General features: G+C 41.6%; 1 protein-coding gene across 1 annotated transcript in view; it reads right to left on the bottom strand.

The window, feature by feature from the left end:
- Nucleotides 1–4,565: 4,565 nt before the first annotated feature.
- The window catches only part of LOC100223232 (amine oxidase [flavin-containing] B), a 50,057-nt gene continuing 31,659 nt past the window's right edge, over nt 4,566–22,963 (bottom strand). The window contains exons 6-16 of the mRNA XM_002190251.7: nt 20,923–21,064; nt 19,521–19,670; nt 18,707–18,866; nt 17,881–17,977; nt 17,078–17,131; nt 13,068–13,125; nt 12,062–12,159; nt 10,853–10,964; nt 9,284–9,346; nt 8,724–8,886; nt 4,566–6,071 (exon numbers count right to left, since the gene is read on the bottom strand). Coding sequence (XP_002190287.6) covers nt 8,731–8,886; nt 9,284–9,346; nt 10,853–10,964; nt 12,062–12,159; nt 13,068–13,125; nt 17,078–17,131; nt 17,881–17,977; nt 18,707–18,866; nt 19,521–19,670; nt 20,923–21,064 — 1,090 coding nt within the window. The 3' untranslated portion in view covers nt 4,566–6,071; nt 8,724–8,730. The remainder of the gene's footprint in view (nt 6,072–8,723; nt 8,887–9,283; nt 9,347–10,852; nt 10,965–12,061; nt 12,160–13,067; nt 13,126–17,077; nt 17,132–17,880; nt 17,978–18,706; nt 18,867–19,520; nt 19,671–20,922; nt 21,065–22,963) is intronic.

Raw genomic sequence — 22,963 nt, forward strand, 5'->3', positions numbered from 1 at the left:
AAATCATCCAAAGGCTGGTGTTTCTGCTGGGTACCACTTCCTCAAGTGCTTCTTGGAGTCTCTGCTGCTGCAGGGAAATGGGACTCAGAGACACTCCCCCTCTCAAAGATGCTGCTAAAGTTCAGTGACATTATGCCCTTGGGCAGATGAGGCTTGTCTGTGTTTGCTCAGCCCCTTTCTGCTGCAGGTCAGGTGAACAGATCCCTTAGATTTGGATGAGGATTTTTCTCCCCCACAAAGCTGGAGGGGTGGTGGGAAGGAGTCTACAGAGCCTGTAGATGTCAGAGGACATGGAGCTGGATGGATATGGATTATTTTGTTAGGATTGTTCTGCTAAGAAGGGATTAGAAATATTGCTAACAGAAAGCTCACTGTGCACAGAGAAAAAAACAAACAAACAAACAAAAAAAAACACCAACAACAACCAGCCCTGGAAGAAAGCTAATACCTTTTGCTTTTAAATTAGAAACAGCATCTTCTGTCAAAACACAGGATCAGACCAGCTTGGACTCGAAACAACTTGGTTTGCCTCTTTCAGCAGTGCCAGGAAGAATGGAGAAGCAGGATGAGCCAGCATGGCACTGGGTACAGCCCCAGAGGATGAAGCAGAGTGTGTTTCACAGGTATTTTGACAGCAGGAAACCTGCTGCAGTGGGCCCAGGGAAGGGTCACTAAGCTGATGACAGGACTGGGGCACCTCCCCTGTAAGAACAGAGTGAGAGAGCCGGGGCTGTTCAGCCTGGGGAAGAGAAGGCTCTGGGGAGACCTCAGAGAACTTTCCAGTACCTAAAATGGCTGGAAAGGGACTTCTTAGCAGGGTTTGTTGTGATAGAACAATGGGGTTAATACTAAAAGAAGATAGATTTAGATTAGATATAGGTTGAAACAAGGGAACTGGTTGCTCAGAGAAGTTGTAGATAACCCATTCCTGGAAATGTTCAAGGCCAGGCTGGATGGGGCTCTGAGCACCCTGATAGAGTTGAAAATGTTCCTGCCCATGGCAGGGGGTGTGGGCCAGGTGACCTAGAGAGATCCCCTTTCTCTATCCCCTCCAACCCAAACTATTCTATGATTATTTTTTTAATTATTTTTTGAGCTTTTTCTAGCCTACCTTCAGAATAGCTTATTGCTACATACTGTACAAATCATGCACACTAAAATCAACTTGCAAAGCCTCTTACTCAGGTGTATTTTTTTACAGCTTATCTTGGCACTCAGCTGCTAACTGAAGGCTTTTCTAGCAAACTCTGCTAATATTATGACTAGAATATCATGACTCTGTTTCCAGCGATAAACAAATTCATCTGTAGCCTGCCTGGGTAAAGGACAGCTGTGTATTAACACTTAATATGTGCAGCTACCTATTAACATGCAATGTGTTAAATTCACAGAGCCCTCATCATTCCTGGTGTGTCTCTTCAATGCTAAATGCCCCAAAAAGTGCCTAATTGCCATCAGCAGTTGGCAGAAGCTGCCTAGTTTGGTACCCAAAGATCATCTGTGCCCCAGGGCAGGGCTGGATTAGGACATATTTCCCTTGGGCCTCTGGAAAGGGCAGCAGCTGGAGGCTGGACAAGGTGCCTCGAATGTCTGAGAGGCACAAAGCAGCTGAGTTTTGTCTCATGAGTTGCCCTGTAAGTGGGTAAATATGTGCTCTTTGCAGGAAAAGTGAGATGCAAGTAAATTCCATCCAATAACTGAATTTCAAAATCCCATCCATCCCTCTTACATGGACACAGAGAAAGTCCTACAGTACCTGCATGGCTTCAAACAGCAGATGAGGATGAGGAGCCCCCTTCCACACCCACACCACAGAGCAGGACCAACCTGAGAAAAAATGGGTCTTTTTTCCAGCAGATACCAAACTTGTACTTTGGTTCTACCATCTGAGGCCTATCATTCTTGGATTTTTGTTTTTTTCTGAGGTAATTCCACAGGCTCAGGGAGAATTTATCCTGTCTTGAGCCAAAAGGCAAAACTCATCAGTCCCTCCAACACTTTGGGATCTGCTCCAGGTGAGCAATTGGTATAATTACACTACAAGATGAGAAGAAAAAAATATTCCCAGCTCTTGAAGTAGCACTGAGTTTTGCATGATTTAGCCAAATAATTTGCACACATATCCTATCCTCTTCTAAATAATGTGTGGGATTTCTAATTGGTTTCTTGGGAAATCATAATTGTATCTTTTATAGATGTTAAACAAAATGGATTTCTTCTGTATTAATCTGTCCACATTAATTTTCTGTATGCTGGACTGATGGAAATAATGAAGCACCCCTTGGCTGGCACAGTATCTTTGAAATGCACATTTAAGCTTTGTAAATAACTAAATTAATAATAATACCATTTCAGCTATGTCCTCTGGGATGCTCCAGGATATGTCTGAACAAAGAGTTAGAAAGGTAGGTCAAATTGACTCCACTTTCCACCCCTCACTTCTGTGAATCACACATTGAACTATTTAAGAATTATCATTAAAATCCACATCCATCACACAACCTGCACTCACATCAACAAAACCAACAAAAAAAAAAAAAATTCCCCACACAAAAATCAAAATAACATTATTAAAACACAGAACAAAAATTGGCAATTCACACAAAATCCACCCCTTGTGCCTTCACCACAATTACAGCAAAAAATCACCATGAACATTCTACTCTCTAACATGGTTCAGTCCATGTTTTGCCCAAACTTCCCCAGTTACCATCCTTATATCAAAATCCTCATGATCCCGTGTTTCAGCCCCAAAAACACTGTGGTGGCTTGACCCTGGCTGGATGCCAGACACCCACCAAAGCCACTCTGTCACTCCCTTCCTCAGGTGGACAAGGGAGAGAAAATCTAACAAATGGTTCATGAGCCAAGATAGGACAGGGAGAGATCACTCATGGGGAAACTGGCTGAGCTTGGGGATATTATCTGAATTTATTAGCAACAAAATCAGAGCAGGATAATGAGAAGTAAAATAAATTGCAAAAACAACTTCCATCCCTCCCTCCTTCCCAGCTCTCCCTCCTCCTCCAGCGGCACAGGGAGATGGGGATGGGGCTATGGTCAGTCCATCACTCATTGCTCCTGCCACTGCTCAGGGAGAGGAATCCTTCCCCTGCTCCAGTGTGGGACCCCTCCCACAGGAGACATTTCTCAATGAACTTCTGCACTGAGTCCATCCCACAGCCAACAGTTCTCCATAAATTGCTCCAACATGGCCACAGTTCTATGGGGTCAGTCCTGCAGGCAGAGCCTGCTCCAATGTGGGTCCCCCACAGGGTCACAAGTCCTGCCAGGAAACTGCTCCAGGGTGGGCTCCTCTCTCCATGGGCCTCCCATGGATTCCCGGCCTCCTCTCAGCATCCCCGTGCTCCATTTTGGGTCTCCTCCACGGGCTGCAGGTGATCTCTGCATCCCTGTGCCCTCCTGGGCTGCAGGGGCACAGCTGCCTCAGCAGGGTCTCACCATGGGCTGCAGGGAATCCCAGCTCCAGCCCTGGAGCAGCTCCTGGCCCTCCCTCTGCACTGACCTTGGTGTCTGCAGGGCTCTTCTCTCACACATTCCCACCCTGCTCTCCTCTGGCTGCGGTTACATCTGCACTATATTTTTTTTCCTTCTTAAATTTGTTATCCCAGAGGTGTTACCACCTTTTCTAACCAGCCCAGCCCTGGCCAGCAGCGGGTCCCTCCTGGAGCTGTCAGGGACTGGATCTGCTGGACATGGGGGAAGCTTCCAGAAGCTTCTCAGAGAAACCACCCCTGCAGCCCCCCTGCTTCCTAAAACTGGCCATACAAACCCACACAGCAGCAGTGTTTTAGAGACATAACCACTAGCTGGCTGCTTTGAGGGCTGTGAAATGCATTGCTGGTTCTGACACGTTTCTTAGGGGACAGATGCTTTAGAGTGTGGGAAGGATTAGTTGAGGGTGTTTGCTTTCATTGTATTTGTGCTCCTTTATGACTTGTAATGCTGAAAGTTAAGCCTATACAAAGAGCACTGAACACTTCAGATGTTTTTCACATGGATGGTTACACTTTCTCCAGCATTCATGGCCAACAGTTTTGTGCAACACAGGTCCCTTCCCCGGAGCAAATTTGTTCTTCAGTTCCATTATCTCACTGGCACTGACACTGAGCTAGTGGGTGAATTAAGTGATTTTCATCCCTCTTTTCTTCTAGGCTTTTTATGTTTACATCACATAATATTTGTTACAAGGTCTGTTTCTTATGTTCAGTTTGAGCCACCTGCCCTATAATAGTAAAAACTAATTCTTGAGTGTAAGAGAGTTGGTCATCTACACTACTACCAAATGTGGCTTGATTTTTTTTTAATTGTGTATTTAAGGGGTTGAGTGGGGTTTTTTTGCACTGTTTTGGGGGGTTGCTTGGGAGAGTTTGTGTTTTTTCTTTTATACTCTCCTTTTCTTTACAGAGTTTTCTTTACTAAGAAAAGCTGAAGTTACCTCACAGGTTTCGGTGAGAAATGAAAAATGCTGTGTCAGTAAGTAATACCACGACAACCAAGTCAAAAGGGGCTTCTACAAAAGAAAAGCCTTAAACAACACATGAGACATGACAATATTTATTAATTCTAATTAAGGTTAAAAAAATTTCACAGCTGTCAGATAAAAATATCTGCAGAGCCTATTTAAAAGAGAGCTGAAGAGGGAAACCAAGGGAGACAGTCACCACAGAGGCACTTTAGAAAATGCTACAGTTATAAAAGGCACAAATTCATCACACACACAGCATATATATTCCTGCAAAGTGAAGTCACTCTTTTTACATTTTTTTTTTTCCCAAAACACAGAGGCAGGCACCACTGAGCACTGACCTGCACAGGACCACAGCAGACACGCTATAAGCGGCAGTCTATGACAACGCCTAAACGAATTCACTGGAGAGACACTGGGAAAGCCAGGCTGCTTTGGCTGTCTCATTTTTACACTCTGCTCTTCAACAGAAGGAAGATCAGGGTGATTTTAAGGTGATGGAGACAGGAGAGGGAATGTTAATTTATTTGAACACAGTCAGGTTTATTTGTAAATGTTTGTAACCTGTGATTTCAGGGGGTTTGCTTCTTGCCCAAGAGCAGTGGCAGGTCTGTTATTTAATCTTGACTCCCTAATTCCTTCTTCCTCAAAAATATTACTTTTTCATGTCTTAAAAAAGAGGAAAAAAATCTGAAAATTTCTGCACATCTTTAAAGCCTACTTCAGTGAAACAACAGTCCCACTGTGGATATAGAAAGATTTCTTTAAGCGCCATAGTTTCTTGTCCAGGCCATGGGTTCCAGTGATGGACAATGCTCAGAGAGTAATTTAAATACTTGATTAATGTCTTCATATTGAGAGCAGATGTGCTATTTGGAATCAAGAGCTGCACTGGGGAAAAAATGCACAAATTAAAGGGAAGACAAGGGGGCTGCCTCAGATTGCTCACATCCTTGTTATTGTTGAGTAGTTTATACAATTAGATTTCAAGGACTTTGGTTAACACAGATTTTTATGTCATGACCCATCATTCCTTGCAATGTACAGTGGCTATCAGAACAGAGTACAAGAAAGTAATTTTTTTTTTTGTAAACTCTTATGAGCATTACAAAATATGCATGGTAACACAGTTCAGTTTGTAATAGACAAATACAATTATTTCCATGGTTGTTCCTATAGTACATTTTACAAAGCTGGTAAACTCTTGGAACTTTCATGATAGCAGTTTTCTCATCAACTGTGTTAATAAATTAAGAATACAGCACGACTGGTTATCCGTTAGAACAGACTTCATTCCTCTCTTCAAAGGACTGGCATGAATTTCAATTTCAAAAATGTAAGCCAGTGCTAACAGTTCCCTCTACCCATAGGGAAGCAGCTTGATTTTCTACCTCCATTTGTCAATTCCCTCATCACACTGGCATCCATGTACACAAGGTGCCACGTATTTCTTTTGTGTGGAAATGTTGAGAAAACAGTGGCAAATCCTTTTTTAATCCCATAATTGTGGTGAGGTCCACAGCACAATCATAGCAAGACACGGCTGTAAAGACAGAGAGAGTTTTCCAAAAGCTTTGGCAGTCTGCAAGGAAGAAGAGAGATTTTAGATTTGTTAATACAAATGTCACAACTCAGACCTCCCAGCTCCAACCATGTTTAATTAGAAATCTCAGGGAATCCAAATTTATTTTCAATAAATTATTTGAATAAATCCCTGTCTCACCTATTTTAGTTGTGGCAGAAGAAGATGAGAAATGCTTTGTGGGATTGCTTTTTTTTTTTTTTTCTCCATTCTTCTTTTGCATTGAAATTAAGAGTAAGAAAGGTTTATAAGTACAGAAACGTTTCAGTTTTGTTTTTAATTTTAATTGGCTAATCTCATGAAAATCTTAAATTATGGTTCAGTTCAGTTTTAACTACCTAATTTCTGGTTTTGATTGGAATTTCTCCCCCTGTGGCACACTACATGATCTTGTTAAACTGGGAGAAACTTCTGCCAGGTTCAGGAGAAAATAAGAGACAAATACATTTTGGATGTGAATACAACTGATTTATCCTCATTAGTTTAATCACTTTTCTCCTGGTTAGAGAATGTGGAATATTTCTAGGGCAGAAGCAGGACCTGAATTCCAAACAGTTTTGGCAGAAAAATCATCTGCAAATGCAGCAGCTCTTTATATTTAACGTATGTATTCACTGTCTAGCACTTACAAATACTGGGGCCAGGACTTCAAAAAATGTCTTCCCAAATTTAGGCTCCTGTGTTTATTTCTGGCCTGAGAATTGTGTGAGTTGCAAAAGCTCTGAACTTCCCATTCAGCTTTCAGTTCCTAATTCATGTAGTAAATAAATCACAGGGAGAGAAAGCCATGTAGAAGCTCTCTGCAGTAGGCAAATGTCCCAGCAAATTAGAGCTTGATGTGATACAAGAGAGGCCATATGTACACTGCTGCACTTTTCTTCTGCCTTAAAGATCTTTATGCCTGAAAAGTTCCCCCATGCATTTTAAAAGGCTGTTACGAGGCTATTCATTTGTGATAAAATCCAAGCTGCTGCTACAAGATGATGTTTAACAGGCACATCGAGTTAAAAAGAACAAAACCTAAGGGCCAGAAAGTGAGGTGCTGCTCACAAATATGACAGCTTTCCAAGCAGTTCAGTACATTTCCATGGGACTATTTGGGGAACAAAGTGCTGCTCTACACAAGTAAGATCAGATGCTAGCCCAAAAAGTCTGCCTGAGACTGGTGATACAGCTCCTGCACCGTCTGCTCACACCAGTTGCTGAAATTATTATACTTCCCTGCATGCCTCTTTACTGCAACCCAATATTTTTTACATATAAATTGCTACTCGTTGAAGGGAGGAGTGCAGCAAACAGGCTCTGAAAAATTCCAGACATCTCCAACTTCACGTGCACCAGATCTTCCTCTCAGCCATACCTATGTCTCCCTGTTTCATCTTGTGCACAGGTAACACAGCAGAAATATCTAGAACAAGGCACCAACGCACTGACAAGTAGGCACTGAGGTTTTGGTGTGTAGATTTTTTTTTTTTTTTTTTTTTTTTTTTTTTTTTACTTCTCCCCACACTCCTGCATACTGCCTTCTTTCTATCTTCTCTTTTTTTGTTTTTTTTTTTTTTTGAACAGTACCAAGCTGTGGAGAGCAGAAGCATTTGCATGTGACTCTCTAATCCACAGTTCTCTTTGATCTCACTGTCATTTAGACCCCTTATCAGTTATCCAAAGTGCATAGTCAGTACAACACAGCACAGCAGGTAGAAGTGGAAGTGCTAATCCCATCAATATGGTTGTTAGGAAAGACCAAAACTCTGAATCAGCAAATCTGTGTTCAGCATGAAGGAAGAGTTTTGGGGGCAGATAAGTCGGGGTTTTTTTTGTTTTGTTTGTTTGTTTTTATTTTGCTTGTTTAATGCCAACACTACATTTTCAAGCCCATCGTGCCCTAGCAGGCAAGAGACAGCCTCAAGGTGCTCACAGGGACAGACTCCACTGGACAGGAGCTCTGCTGTACCAGGCAGCTGTGAACACATCTGGGGAGCCTGAAATTCCACCACATTGCCAAACACAGCAGAACTTTTGTCCTTTAGCTCACTGTGGGACATATATGCCACTGGAAATGCCAGCATCCTGTGGCTGCACTTGCACAGCTCAGATGGATAAATTTAGCCTGGCTTGTCCCTTAGGTGCTCCCTGGTCTCTGGATGTCTGGGTAAAAAATAAAAACACTGCTGTAAACTGTGGATTTGTTTTCTCAGCCTACCCTACAGGAAGGCAGAAATCCTCTGCTCACAACTAGAGATTTTGTTGTACAGTACAGTACAAATAGGGCCTGTGGAGACCTGGGGTTCAGGGTCTGGTTTGACATGAGAGTAAAACCAACCAGAAATCTCATCAGAATAGGCTTCAGAGAGGTATTCTGTCACTTCTGTCCTGAGATCTGGATCAAAACCTCAAGGTGATAACACTTGGTACCCCAGAAATTCAACAACCAAAAACTTACTGCTAGAAGTAGGCCTGGACCCTAGGGGCTCTTTTTCAATATGGATCCCTTTACTATATCTCTTCCCTGTTCCCTATTTTCTCTATTGTTTGCACCTCTTCCTCAGATTTTGGAGACGCACATGACAAAGCACAAGAAAAGCACATGACAAAATAAAACCTCGGAAAAAAAAGAGAAAATCCCTCAACTGTGAGGCATTGAGTTGGCACCTTTTTTTCAGTTTCGAACCAGAAGTCCCTTTTTGTAGGCAAATAACCCAGCTGCAGCCACAGAGGTGAAGAAAGTGGAAAATCCAATCAGCTTTAGCAGTCCTGGCACAGATGGCAAGTTCCTCTCCCAGAAGGTTGTAGTGATGGGCAAAGCTGGCACATCCTGTGGGGAGAGCATCCATTATCCACATACCACCTCCACTGTGAGGAAGGATATAAATCAAGAGATTCTTGCAGCAGGAACAGAGCTGGGTTGAAGCAGTAATATCTTATCAAGAAGCACTATATCCAAATTTTCTGCTCAGTTAAAGGGAAGAACACACACATGGAAAGGATTTGCAGCCCAGTTAAAAACTGCAGCTCTTTCCAATCCTGCCTTACAAGCTGGCCAGATGGGTTTCTATCCTCTTCCTTTTTTAGGGAAGGGACATTTTTGTGAATAAGGGGAAGTTTATTGTTGCTTTGATTCAGTGAACTTAGAGAAAAAGAAACAAAAAAGTTTATCTTATCAGCAAAGCAGCATAAAATACTCAATCCATTTTATCTACATAAATACTTACAACTGATTCAGGTTCCGGCTTCCAAATTTCACTGTCTGGGATTTTCCTCATAGCAAACAGTATCTGAAAATAAATAACATTCTCAATAAGTACCATTGATTCTTCAAGACAGAAATAAAAAAAGCTGGCTTCAACTATTGTTTAAAAATGGGATGATGACTGAGCACATAAATCACAGTGTATTCAAATTTTAGAAGAAAACTCAACCTTTTAACACTTATTTCTGGGGAGGGCTGATATTTAATAAGACACTCCTCCTACTGGAACATAGAAACAGAAAAATCTCTTTATGCTAAGTTAGTCCATGCAAGATACTGGAATTTGGCCAGTCCCAGGGGAAGAGGATAATGTGATTATGACTAAGAGTTAAGCAGGTACTCATGGCAAAGTGAGACATGAAGACACCAGCCACCAAGTAACAGCTTGTTTTGCAAATTTTATCATGATGCAGGAAGAGGAACAGCATCCTGGGAGTGATGACAGACCACTACTTTCAGCCAGAGAAAAGCAAAACTAAAACAAAAACCTTTGCAATGGGAAAGATCCCATTCAAAGTATCAGAGATAGCAGAGATCAGTAAGATAGCAAAGACTGTTTGAAATTATGTGCAGGGAAGACAGCAAATTAGCTTCTTCTAAAGTGAAATAAAATGGAGATGGTGATAATTATGTTCTCTCTATTCCAAGCACTTGTAGATTTAAGATTTAACATCTTTTACAAGGGGACATGTAAAATCATGGACAATGTCAACCCTTCAAGCACTGAATTTTCAACACATTTTCTTTTCATAAGTAGATAAGAAAAGGAAAACATAATTTTTTTTACCAGTCAAGTGCACCTATCTAGTCTCATGAGACCTCTGGATCTTTTCTGGATCACCTTAGGTATAACTTTTTCAAATGAGATAATTTATGAACAATTGATCTCTGTCTCTTGGGGCAGGGGTATGGGTTAGATGAACTCTCCACATTCCTTCCAGGACAGTTTGTGTTCTTTGACTGGTTTCTAGCCACAAAGTTCCCTTCACCTCATAAAACAAAGATTAAATTTCTTTTGCTGCTCCATAAACTGCAATATTCCTAAAAATACTCAGGGAATTGGCATTTTCTCAGAAGAAAAAAGTATCTAAGTCCTTGTTTAGTGACTCTGTGTTAAGGCTGTCTCAGTGGAACATCACTGTGTTGGAAACATTGAGGAAGGGCCTGGCTTGGTGTGCAGAGCTGCAGGACTGAGCTGTTCCCATGCTCCAACAGCCAGGATCTCTCCATATGATGACTAACAGATCTGGGAGAAAAATGACTGAGGGAGAATTTAGGACTTCTGTAAAAGAAGAAACAATTTAATCCTAGAAACAAGGGGAGAGTTTGACAAAATAGCCAGAGCCCTTCCTGACATTTCAAATCTAAGTGCAAAAACCTTCATCCTTTTTGAAGTCAATCCCCTGTGCAGGGATTTGCATCAAAATTCAGAACACCCGAAGCTGTCAACACTCAGTTTGCATTTCCCCTCCAACCACAAGATCTTTTATTTTCCACAGGACATTTTACAGTGTCCCCTGAGCATCTGTACCTCTCTGGCTGCTCTTTCTCCAGCCTGGACAGCCCCCTCCATGTATCCACTCCACTCAGTGGCTGTCTCTGTGCCAGCAAAATAGATCCTGCCAACAGGCTGCCGAATGATCCTGGAGGGGGACAAGCAAAAAGGAAAAAGGAAAACATCAGCTGGATCAGGAAAGAACTGAAATACCTGGGTTTATGTTGAAATAAAAGTGTTTTAAATGATAGCAAGCACTTGAAGATAATACCACTGGGTGAGTGGAGCTGGAGGAGTCTGGGTTGCATTTAATTTCTTACAGTGTTCACCAGTGTTCACATTTTTTCAATGTTTACATGTTCATAGGTGAAGAGGAAAACTATTTTGGGATGAGACTTACACTATCTCACAGTTCCAGCCTGTGGCATAAGTACCAATGCCAGGCCTTACTGGCACAGGGCAGCATTCTGAAATATATCACCATACTATTTGAAGCAATAATAAACAAAAAGCATTGTTTTAACTCTATACTTGCCAGAATCTGCAATAATTATAATTTTCATTACTTCAAATACTAAGATCTCCATAAGCTCTTTGTTACAATGCTTTATTGCTCTAAGTTACTTTTAAATTATAAGAACTTAAACTCAAAAATACAGCTCTTCTACCACATTAAAACCTGTGTATCTAAATCCAATCACCAGTCTGAATTAATCCAATCACCAGTCTTTTTCTTCTTGGTATATCTTATTTTCATGCAAAAACTTAAGTGGGAGAGGACTGTATACAATGGCACACTGATCACTATATTAAGCTTTCACTGCTAAAAAGAAAGGAATGGTCCAAAGAAATCACTCATTACCATCAATGTCGGCAAGAACTGTCTCTGTCAGTATTTTTAAATCATCAGCTAAAGGTGTGCTTGAAGTGCCTACACTGATCTCAAATACCTGAAGCCATTTTTGTAAGCAGACAATGGAAGCTTCCCAACTCCCTTCCCAGAACCTCCTCAGCTGAACTCACCAAACAACAGGAATAGATAAAAGCCCCTAATGATCCTGTACTCATCCATCATAAAGCCCAACAGACACAAGTGGAAGGTTATCCCATCTGTTTAAAACATCCCCCAGTGATCCTAAAGGTATGAAGCAAACAGTGACAGAGGATTGATGATCCTTTCTGAGGATATTTATTAACTTGGTCTTATCTTAGCACTCCAAAGCTTACTATGAATAGACACTGTACCTTCCATACTGAGTCATTATGCCTGGTGGGAAGTAGGCTGTGTAGCAGCCCCCAGAATACTGCTCTTCACACCAGTTCTTCTCTTCATAGTGCACGGGCTGTAAAACAGAGATTAATTCACTCAGGGAAAGGACAAAGCCTTGAGGAAGTTAATGACAGAACTGAGGAGAGAGCAGAGAAGAACAGTTCATCATTGGTTGCATGTCAACGTCTGACAAGATGAGAACATTTAACAAGTCTCTTAATGCAGCATTAACTCAACACAGTAAGCCCTCATTTTTTAAAAATAGGAGTACACTGTTTAAAAAAATAGTTAATCTTGCCATTGTAGAGCATAATCCTCTTAATCTGTCAGTGTTAATTTATGCTTTGTGCACATACTTTGAGCCACGTAAAGCAAAATTAACCCCCAGTGTATACAGCTGTAATACTTCTAATGTGTACATGGGGTACAACTATACACTGTTAAAAATGCAAAACGTGGCACTTGCATGGTTCTGTGTACAATATCATTGTGTTGAAAATCATGTGTTCTCCAGATTGGCACCTGCCACTTTTAACTCTCTAAATTGCTCTTAAAAGTGGCATTTACCGTATAATCTAAGTGTGGGATCACACAAGTCTTAAAAGTCATTTACCTTTGCAGGGAAGGGAAGGCAAGGGAAAGCAAAAGAAAAACAACCCAACATGTGCAGCAGTGGATCTTAACTAGTAAGAGAGAAGACACAACATGGACAGAGGGGCAAAAAAAGCCTGTCATGTGTGACAGCAGCTGAGGTTTATGGTGGCAAGCACTAAGAATCCCACCCATGGAGCTGGAAAGAATATATCCAAAAAAACACCTTTAAATGTTTCATTAATGTTCATAAAGTTCGTTCTTATCCTCACTGTCAAACCCAACCCAAGGATTGCTGTAATCTTCTCTCCACTCCTCTAGTGAGGGCAGCAAGAGCTCTCACAGCAGTTACCTTTCCCAAAGGTACCTTTCCAGAGATTTTGTGCTTACATGTAAAGCTTCCTCTGATCCCAGAACCTTTGCATAGAGCTCACACAGCCTCGTCTTCCTGCGAGAGAAAAGCAACAGAAAACTTCAGTATGAGAAAAGAGAAAACAAATCACTTCTAATATACCTTGCTTCTAAGAGGACAAGTATTGTATCTGCTTGAATTTCAGGTTCCAGCTTTTTAGGATCCACCCCAATTCATCAGCTTCTGGATCAACTAGAAATAACCTGAGCTCCTGTGCTGCATAAGTGCTGGTTTTCCAGCAGTTTTGCAGCTGTTCTCTTAACATAACTCCAGCAGCCCAACCCCTCAAATTACCCAAATGGTCTCCAGCTTGTCAGGAAAAAAAAGTAAGGCACTGCACTTTTTTGTCTTGGCACACAGTCTAACTTACAGTTTGATCCTACAAAGATGCAGGCCTCAATATACTCTGTCTCTCAGGGAATCAGTGCTTTACTTCTGTTTATATAACATTTCCTCCTGTTTTAAGTTTATGAGTCTATAAATCATTGAATATACTTCATTCTGTAGCAAACACCAAGTGCAATTAAGTTTATTCCTATAAGCCCTTGGGTCTTACTCTTAGCCATGCTGCATCAATTCCCAAAAGCAAGAAGATCAGGGTGAAATAACAATTATGGAAAGCAAACACAGCTCTGGACAGATATTTACTTCTGGAAGAAAATCCAGTGCTCCACAAAAAGCCATGCTGGGCACAGAAACACAGGAGTCCCAGCTCTCTAACTGTGGGGGTACTCTTTCAGCTATAAAAGCATGTGAGGAAACTGCACATAATTGCTGTAAAAAGCAACCCAGCTCTACAGGAGCCCAGCTACACCCATGAGCAGCTGAACTCAAAGAATGCCATGGAAAGAGGATGAAGAGAAACAGGATGACTTGAAAGGTATTGAAAGGATCCTCACATGCGGGTTAGAGCTTGAGCAAGGAACTGAAGGTGTCTGCAGTTCAGAAGAGCTGTGGCCCTGGGCTGGTTTGGCTGCTGGCTGGTGTCAAGTCCAGCAGCAGCAGGGGGAAGGAAACAGCCCCATCCTTTTGCCCTGGGGCACAGGACAAGGATCAGCCTGCTCCAGAAGCAGTGACAGGACAGGAAGGCTCAGAGAGCTCCAGGACATGAATATGAACATTCCCCTGCAGTCAGGGGCGTCACAAATCCAGCAACAGCCATAAGGAAAAGGGTGATTTCCCAATTTCTCCATAAGCGAGGTGAGCACTGTGCCCTGCAGACCACCAGCACCTACCCATTGTCTGAACAGAACAAAATCATTTTAACAGCAGGATCCAGCCAAGCCTCTGCTGATGTCTCACAAATGCCATCACTTCCTCCTTTCAAAGCAGAAACACCACAGGGCTCCATAAAGAAGGGGAGTTATCACCTTGGGACCCATCTGCTCCTCCCAGCACCATGGCAGGGATGAGAAAGACCCTGCTAGACCTGCCTGTGCCCTGTCCTTTTTCCACAATGACTTGCAGACCTTCCAGGGAGCCTGGAAATAGCACACCAGTGACAGGTAGGTATTGTCACTTGTGGCCAGCTGCAGGGCTCCACGGAGGTGCAAATTCACAGCTGTGTCCTGAGTACATTGCAAACACAGATAAAGACAGCTGTGCAAAGGAAAATATTAAGCTTCAGGTGAAGGACATCTTCAGACTCTTAAGAACTGTAGACACTGGAAGGAATTATTTGAAAAGAAAAGAAAACCCAAATGAGCAAACAAAACAAAAAAAAAAACAAACCAGCAGTTTCTAAAGGATTGAGTTGTATTAACATAAATCAATCACTGAGGACATTACCCCTAATAAGAGCAATCTTTACATCTTGATGGTCTCTCTGCAAGATATGCACTTTTTGTCCTAGAGAAGTTTAAAGAAATTCTTATTAATGGACTTATAGTTAATGGTAGTATAGAACATAACAGCACTACATGGAATATACAGTGAGTAAAACCCTCATTTCTTAGCTTTGTGCTCAGCTGTGAAATTGCTATAAGCACTAAGAGGAATGTTATGCCTGGAGCTACCAAGATAGGCTCCTGTTGAGAGTCACACTGTGCCCAGTGTGGAAGAAGTGCTCATGTAGACACTCAGCTCCTTTCCTGGTCTCTTACTCCAGGCTTCACTGCACAGCTCTGAAAGGCAGGGCACAATCTCACCACTGGCACCTGACCTGGGAAGACAGCTGGGAAGCAGCAGTGTAATTTACTCCCTTCAGTCTGGCTTAGCTGTAAAAAGATTTCCATCCTCTCCCACAGCTTCCAAGTTACGATTTAGGATAGCTGCCACAGCTATCTACACCCTACTCTTCATAGCCAAGGATTACCAAAACCCTCACCCTGTCCTCAGCACAATGAGGGGAGAGCCCAGGTTGTGTTGGTAGGTAAGCACAGCATCTCAGCAAGGTTCCCTGTGCTCAGAAGAGATCCCTCCCTGCAACACCACAGCCCTCATCTAAATTATACAAACTGGTTGCACCCTAAGTGTACACTCAGAGAAGGTCTGGGCTCATGTTCTGCCTGCTCCTGGACCCCAAATTCCACGGAAGGAGAGTTGTGCTCTTGGGGAGGACAGGAGCTGTTCCTGTCTTTTCTGGCTGTGGCCAAGACTGCTGGAGCCAGAGGCAGCCCTGCTCCAGGGTACAGCCAGCACATTCCTTAACCACTCTTGGCCAAAGCAAAGTCCTGCCTAGTCTAAGGTTTAGTCCACAAAAGACAAGAGTTCAAAATTCCTGTATGAAACTTGGCTGCTGGCAGCAGCAGTGTCAGATAACTGTGCCAGTGCTTTTAATGCTCAGGGAAAAGGATGGTGCCTTGCAAACATCCAGGACAGACCCTAATTTCATAGAAAGAAAAGCTGTTCTCAAGGACTGCAAACACTCAGTTGTATCGAGGGTATTGACACACAGTGTTAAGACACCATTTGGTGTTTAGGATGGATCAAAATTTTGGGCAGACTGGGTTTCAGAACACCTACATGACTTTTATCATCTGATCTGGCACCTGCTGCGCCTCTATCTCAAAGCCTCAGTGCTTGTCCATTCCTGTCAAAACAAAAAGGGCTCTGTGGTACCAGGCTTTGAAAAGACTGGGACATAAACAGCCCCATTTAGACCCATTATCCCCAGACTGCCAGACTATCTGAGGTGACTGTATCTTCTCTAGTTAGACCAGCTATAACTGTAAAAATGTTTACTTGGGCACACTACTCCTTTATCATATTTTACAATCAAATGTATTTTCTCCCTGTCAAACCAAGGCTCTCCTCCTAATCCACAGTTTCTACTTGCAGCTTTGATTTGATCAGATACAGTGAATCAATGGGATGGAAAATAAAAAATCTTTACTTTATAAATTCCACACTACTCTATGCAGAGATTTGTTTCAAGAAGACAGGAAAATGACCTTCATCTGTGCCTGAAGGGCATTTTTTCCCCATACTGAGGGTGCAGAGAGGGAGGCAGCTTTCTGATCCCTTTGTGATGCAGCTACAGGTTCAAGTTGCAAGTTACAGACACTGAAAGGACCCTCCAGGGTGAATAGAAAATAAAGATAAAATCAAATGCAGAGGCCAAACCTTTCCCTTCTGCCAAGCTTTCCAAGAATTCAGGGCACCTGCAGGAAGCCAGGGAGGCAGCAGTGGGAGAAGGAGGCTGGTCCTGGACACTTTCCAGCAGAATATCTACAATACTTTCATATAGAGCACCTTAGAGCTGTTCCTTAGCAAGAGTCACATAAATAGAGAAGCCTTGTGGGAAAATAAGAACCAGGACCAGAGAGTTTCCAAAGGGCAAGAGGTATGTGGGAATTCCATGGGTCCTTCACCCAAAACCAAGTAATGGTCCTTCAGTGGTCCTTCATCCAAAACCACTTAATATCTGCCTACTGGCACAAGCTTACAGACAACTTCTTTAAAATCAGGGCATTTTTTTTCCTGCTCTGGTCACTTATTAAAAAAAACTTACTCAAATTCCACACAGATCTCGAGGGTTTGTACTTACCTTTCTTCTTTTGTGAGACCTGTCAGTCTTCTGCACTTCCGAGCAAGAATGAAGCTGGAAGACCACAAACAATTTACTCCCATTATGCTGCTACATCTCCTGCATTATTTAAAATGCCAATAACTTATGATGGGATGCTGTGATTCACAGTAATAGCTTCAGGGTCTCTAATAAAACCATCCATTTCACCTTTCTGCATAAAGCTCTACCTGCTGCTTGCAGGACTCATTTAGGAATGAACCACTTTGAAATTCATGTTAGAATATTTGCATGAGCTGTTTCCCAATTACTTTAGTTTTATACAGCCTTGGGTGAAGGCATATAGCAATGACACAAAATCTGGGATTGAGCTGGAAATAATTATTTAATAAAACTTTTAAGACTGATCATATTCTCTGATTGCTAAAATAACCAGAACAAAATAAAATTTAATTCTAGAAAACAAATTTTTATTTAAAGAACTGAAGTAGTTGGAGAAAACTTTACATTTTTGCAGTTATCATCTTTTTTCTTCTCTTTCCTTTTGTATTCTCCAAGTTTGTACTTTGCCACGCACAAAGGCAAAAGATTACAGTGATAAAAAGTAGAAAGTTAAGTAGAATTTAACTTTATAAGTTAGCTATGAAATTAGAGGAAAATTTTGGAGTACAATAATCATAGAACATTACCATGCACTAAGAAACTCAACTTTTAATTATTTTAAAGTATTTTCTTTCAAAAATATCACATTTTACACTTCAGTTGTTGCCTCTAAGATAAAATAAAAAGCATTAACTAGACAAGATGCTTTATTTGTCTCTTACCCTATTATGGCAGGAAAGCTGCCATCAGGCTTAGTGTCATCAAGTGTTAGACCAATTGCAGCTTCCTCATCTTCAATGATCATGGTACCACAATACCCTGGGAAGAACAAGATGGAAAAGCAACCATGATCCATGAATCAAAACAAAAAGTTGTAAAATGCTCAGTCACCTCCTGCTCATCCATCCCAAGACTAACAGCCAGAACCTGACAGAATCCAGAACTCTCAAGTTCATTTACAAAGGTGGGGGGTGGATGATATTTGTAGGCAAACAGATGTGGGCTCATTATAGCAAATAATGAGAAGTGGGTGTTACTGCAGTGCAGTTTGCCTTGGATTCAGTGAATTCCAAAAGAGGAGTCATGATGGAAGCATTCAGCATGTGAGAGGAGCCCAGGATGACTAGCCCAGCTGGGGATGTCTATGTGCAGACATTTTCAATTAATGCTGGCCAGTTCATCCAGAAAGCAGAATTTTTGCAGACCCTTCCATCACACATCCCTTGTACCTTTACAACCCTGCACAAGTGAGAAACTCATCCCATACCCAGGTGCCACTCAAAGGAGAGCACAACAGAACAACCAAGGCAATAAGCAACAGGCATGAATTCTCCCCTCATGACTACCTCCTTTTTTCATTCCCTCACCCACCCTCTCCTCCCAAGTGATCTCTCTAGTTTCACTCACAGAGGAAGGCAAAAAAGGCGTAGAAGAATATGAAGTCTCCTTCTAAGGTTTAGCATGCTCTGAACAAAGAGTCTGTTCTGTTGCCAGGTATTCTCTTCCCTCTCTCTGTCACTAATATTCCTTTCCATTAAAATGCAATACCTTTCTTCCTCCAGAAAGTTTCCTTGTAGTACACAATACACTTGATGACTGAGCCCATGGGGATTCTGTTGATGAGCTGGTTTCTCATTGGGGGTAAAGGTGGGTTGAAATGAATCTTCAAACAAAGAGCTGGGGGAATGGCACTGATCACATATTTGCACTGGAAAAGAAATTAACCATAAGCCAGATACATTCTCCCCTACTTCAGCCCAAGTATGTACTGCTCTAGTACTGCTCTAACAGTCTTGGAAGACATCTGGGGAGGCTGCAGGGTGTATCTTGTGGAGCAATTCTGGCATTTAGCATAAGAATTGCAAAACTAAGCCCTCATAAAATTCTGCTCATTAAATAACAAGCAAGCATTACATAAACAGCCATCTGTTCAAATGATGGGCAGCTGCCCTTCCCCTGGTGTCTAAAAGAAAGCACTGTGCTCTAAGAGTCCACTGGTCTCCCTTCCATCTGGACTCCTCTGTCACAACTTGGAAGCAAAGCTTGCAGTGTTTTTCACTCGAAGTTTGTTGCTAGATTATATTTTACACTTTACAATTGCCCTCTAATTCAGAAGGTAACTGCACACAGAGAGATGCCAGGAAATGAAAAGTTTGAATCCACTCGTTGCTTTTAGGCAGCACTTTAAAGCTCCTACACTGCTGTTACTTCAGGACAATGGGAACGTGCGACTTTCTGTCACAGCCACTGAAATCTCTGCTGTATTTTGTACAGAACTTTGGAGAAGTCGAAAAAGGAAAAGATAAAGGTTTTGTAGCCACCCATCCAACCTCTAAGGATTTCTTTCTGGACATGCCATTACCTCATATATCTCGTGGTCCAGGGTCTCCACGACGACGCCGTCCCCGGACTGGTCGATGCGCACCACCGGCTTCCGCAGCCTCACCCGCCCCCCCAGGCGCTCCATCATCCTCTCACTGATCTGCCCAGAGCCCCCAACAAACTTCCTCTCCTGAAACATAGAAAACACAGCTCAGCAGAGCAGTGCTTGTGGAACACGTACCACAGCAAGCATTTCTCTCAGCATTCAAAATAAACCTCCTACTTCCATTGTTATCAAACCATTTTGGGGAATTTTTGCAGTCTCAACTGCAAATGCACCCATTTTGCTTTCTTTTTCCATCAGCTTTTTAAATCCTTCCCACATTTGACCACCATTTGAACTCTAGTCAAAACTAAAAGTAATTGTAACCTTGTAAGAAAATCCCTTCCCCAAATGTGGTCTCCAAAAAGATTCTACAGGCCTGTGTGAATCAGTAAGACTTCTGAAAAGTGCTTAAACCTTCAAACCTTTCTCTGAGCTTACTCATCCCTGCAGAGCTTTGTGCATCAGAAGCAGGAAACTTGATCTTCATAATAAATAAGAAGGTGTAAGAAGTCACATAGCTCACATCAAAAATGTCTGCTGCACTATATAATTCAACCCAACTTAAACTGAAATAATCTCTAACATAAAACAGAATTCAAATCATATTTAATTAAACATATTTAACTTATCTACAGTAATTGCTTATCTATGCATATTTATGCATTTCAATATGGTTAATGTATTTGCATTTTTGTTTATGATTAAATAATTAGCATTTCTAAAAATATATCCATTTCTAATACAATTAGTGAAATTTGCACTTCTCAAGTAGAAGACCATTAACAGAGTCTTTACTTCCTTCAAAAGCAGAATCAGTTCTAATGTACCAGATTGCAAACATTTCACAGCAATACCATATTTAAGCAGGAGTGTTCATTTTCTTTAGACTGATCTTAAAATCTTAATGTTGTTAATGTTTGGAAATTTGCATCTTAGGAATCCAGCTCAGAGCTACATTTTTAGTATTAACGAAGCTGACATTGCCATCTCCAGTAAGTGCTTCTGCAGTGCTTAGGATGGCTTCAGCCTTGCAACAAAAATAAGCATAAGCAAAATTTTCTCTTTTCAATGAGAATAAGCAAAGCAAATGCTTTAATCTGTATCCAAAAACAGAGCCAGATACAAATCTTCTGATCCCTGGGGGCAATGCCATCAGTAGGGAGCAATCTTCAACACTAGTTTTGCAAGATCCATATTAAAGAGTAAATTAATACAACTAGTTATCAGTGCTACTTGCTCAAAAGTCATGGTTGTCTCTGGACTAAAATAAACCAGCAAAAGAAGGAAATTAAAGCAAGGCCTGCCAGGAGCTGCAGGAGGTGATGGCTGACAGTACCTGGCCCCCGTTGGTTGTTGAGAATATTCGTGCTGTGCCCCCACACTGCTTCACGTACCACAAAAACCAAAGGGCAGAGACCTCGTGGGGTTCAGAAGTGACATCCACGTTCACAAACAGAGTTGCAAAACTCTTGGCAGCTCTGCAACAAAGAGAAGGAAACTAGTTAATTTAAAAACAGGATAATGCTGACAAGATTGTTCTTGAGTAGGCAGGAGCCTCTCTTTGGCAACCTTTTCTTTCACTGTGGGGGCAAAGAATTCCTTAGTAAGTCAGCTGAAGTAAGGAATTATCAATTCCTTTTATGCAACATTTTTCATGTAATCCTACCAAAAAATGTTAACACAACACTCCTGTATGACAAAAAAATTAGGACACAGAGAGACAAAGCCCAAGATTATATCACTTTATGCTATTAATGCAAAGTTAGCCTGTCATCCTATCTTCAGGATTAAGCACAGCAAGCCCTCCTGTCTTCACTGGACTCAAAACCACCCTGTCCCCAGTTCCTGGGTTACAAACTAGATCTGCATCCCTGTCTGCCCCTGCTGAATGCTTGTTCCCTCAAGAACACAGCACAGAGATTATTCAAAACCCATCATAAAAAAAGTTAGAGGTCTTTTCTAAGCTAATTATCTAAGGTCGCTGGATTGCTCAGCATCCATTCACTGTCCAATCCTCTGCTCAGGGAGAGTTTTGCAGCTGGAACACAACAAGGAAAGAAATGTAAGTAGGAGGCCACAGCAGAAGTGACAGAATTCATGCCAGAGTCTGGCAAGAAAAAGGCAAGGATACTTTTGGTAGCTCAACTCAGTATTTTAAACAGTGTCCTGGTATCCAGTGGCAATGAACACAGAAACAGAAAATTGACCTGTGTCTGAAAAGAGATCACTGCTTTATGTCCTGTAAGCTGTTCTTTCATAGCAGCTCTACTGTAAATTACTGCATAAGCCTGTGTAAGATTTTGGGGTGCACTAAGACAGAGGATTAATTAAGACTCAGGGAAATATTCCTCCTGTTATAAGTAAACACTTCCCTCTGCCTTCACTCTAAGGAGGAATTTAAAGAGGCATGGATAGGACTAGGAGATTTTCAGTTTAACTGCATTGTAACTAAGAGGGATGAAGATTCTATAGATACTTCATATGCAAGGCATCAAACCCAGTGCAGAATCCATTTCTGGTTGCTTCTTTCTTTTTTTTAGTCTTCAAACTTAAAAAAAAAAAAAAAAAAAAAGTAACTCTAACATACTGTTTCAAAGAACACTAGATCTCTACAGAAAGAGGAATTTTCTTTCCTTTCTAAAAATGCCAAGTCCCACTCAAGTACAAAGCTGGTCCATTTTCTGAAATATGGATGCATTGTGAATTCATTCTAGACAGTCAAAAATAACACAGGAATTTTAAATTTTTAATAAGTTTTTCATCTGTATAAACACATACTGTAAAATACTACCAACTCTGTAAGATATTTTGCTTAATGTATATGTATTTATTAATACTTTATAAGCAGATGCCATTACATGGTGATTACATTCTACCAGATTCTGCCACCTTCTCCCATTGCTTTTCAGTTCCTGATGTTTTATCTAGAAATGGCAGTATGATTTCAACCAAGAGCACTCAGGATATTTCCAGCATGCAGCCCTAGCCAAAAGCAAACCTGTACAGTCTGTTAGCTAAGAGGAAAGAGTAGAAGATTGCCCTTCTGGATCATTACCTTCCAGGGTGGGATGTTTCTGCAGCCTGCTACCTCAGTCTTGAACAAAAAGAGCAAATCAAGCCAAGATGCACATATAAAATCTGAAAAGCATCTTCAGTTTACTCCAATATTCAGGTAAAATGTCAAGTTTTATTCCATCAGAGCTGTAAAAAACATGACTGTGGTCACAGGAGCTATTGGATGTTGAGTGAGCACCAGTGTGTGGTGTTTGGCTCACTTGCACAGTTCCTCACCCTGTCCAAGGCTCAGAGGGGCAGCACAGCTGTCAGCACCATTTCCATTTGGCTTTACTCAATATGCACCATGGTACAAATGAGAA

This window comes from Taeniopygia guttata, chromosome 1, assembly GCF_048771995.1.
Source record: "Taeniopygia guttata chromosome 1, bTaeGut7.mat, whole genome shotgun sequence".
NCBI lineage: Eukaryota > Metazoa > Chordata > Aves > Passeriformes > Estrildidae > Taeniopygia > Taeniopygia guttata.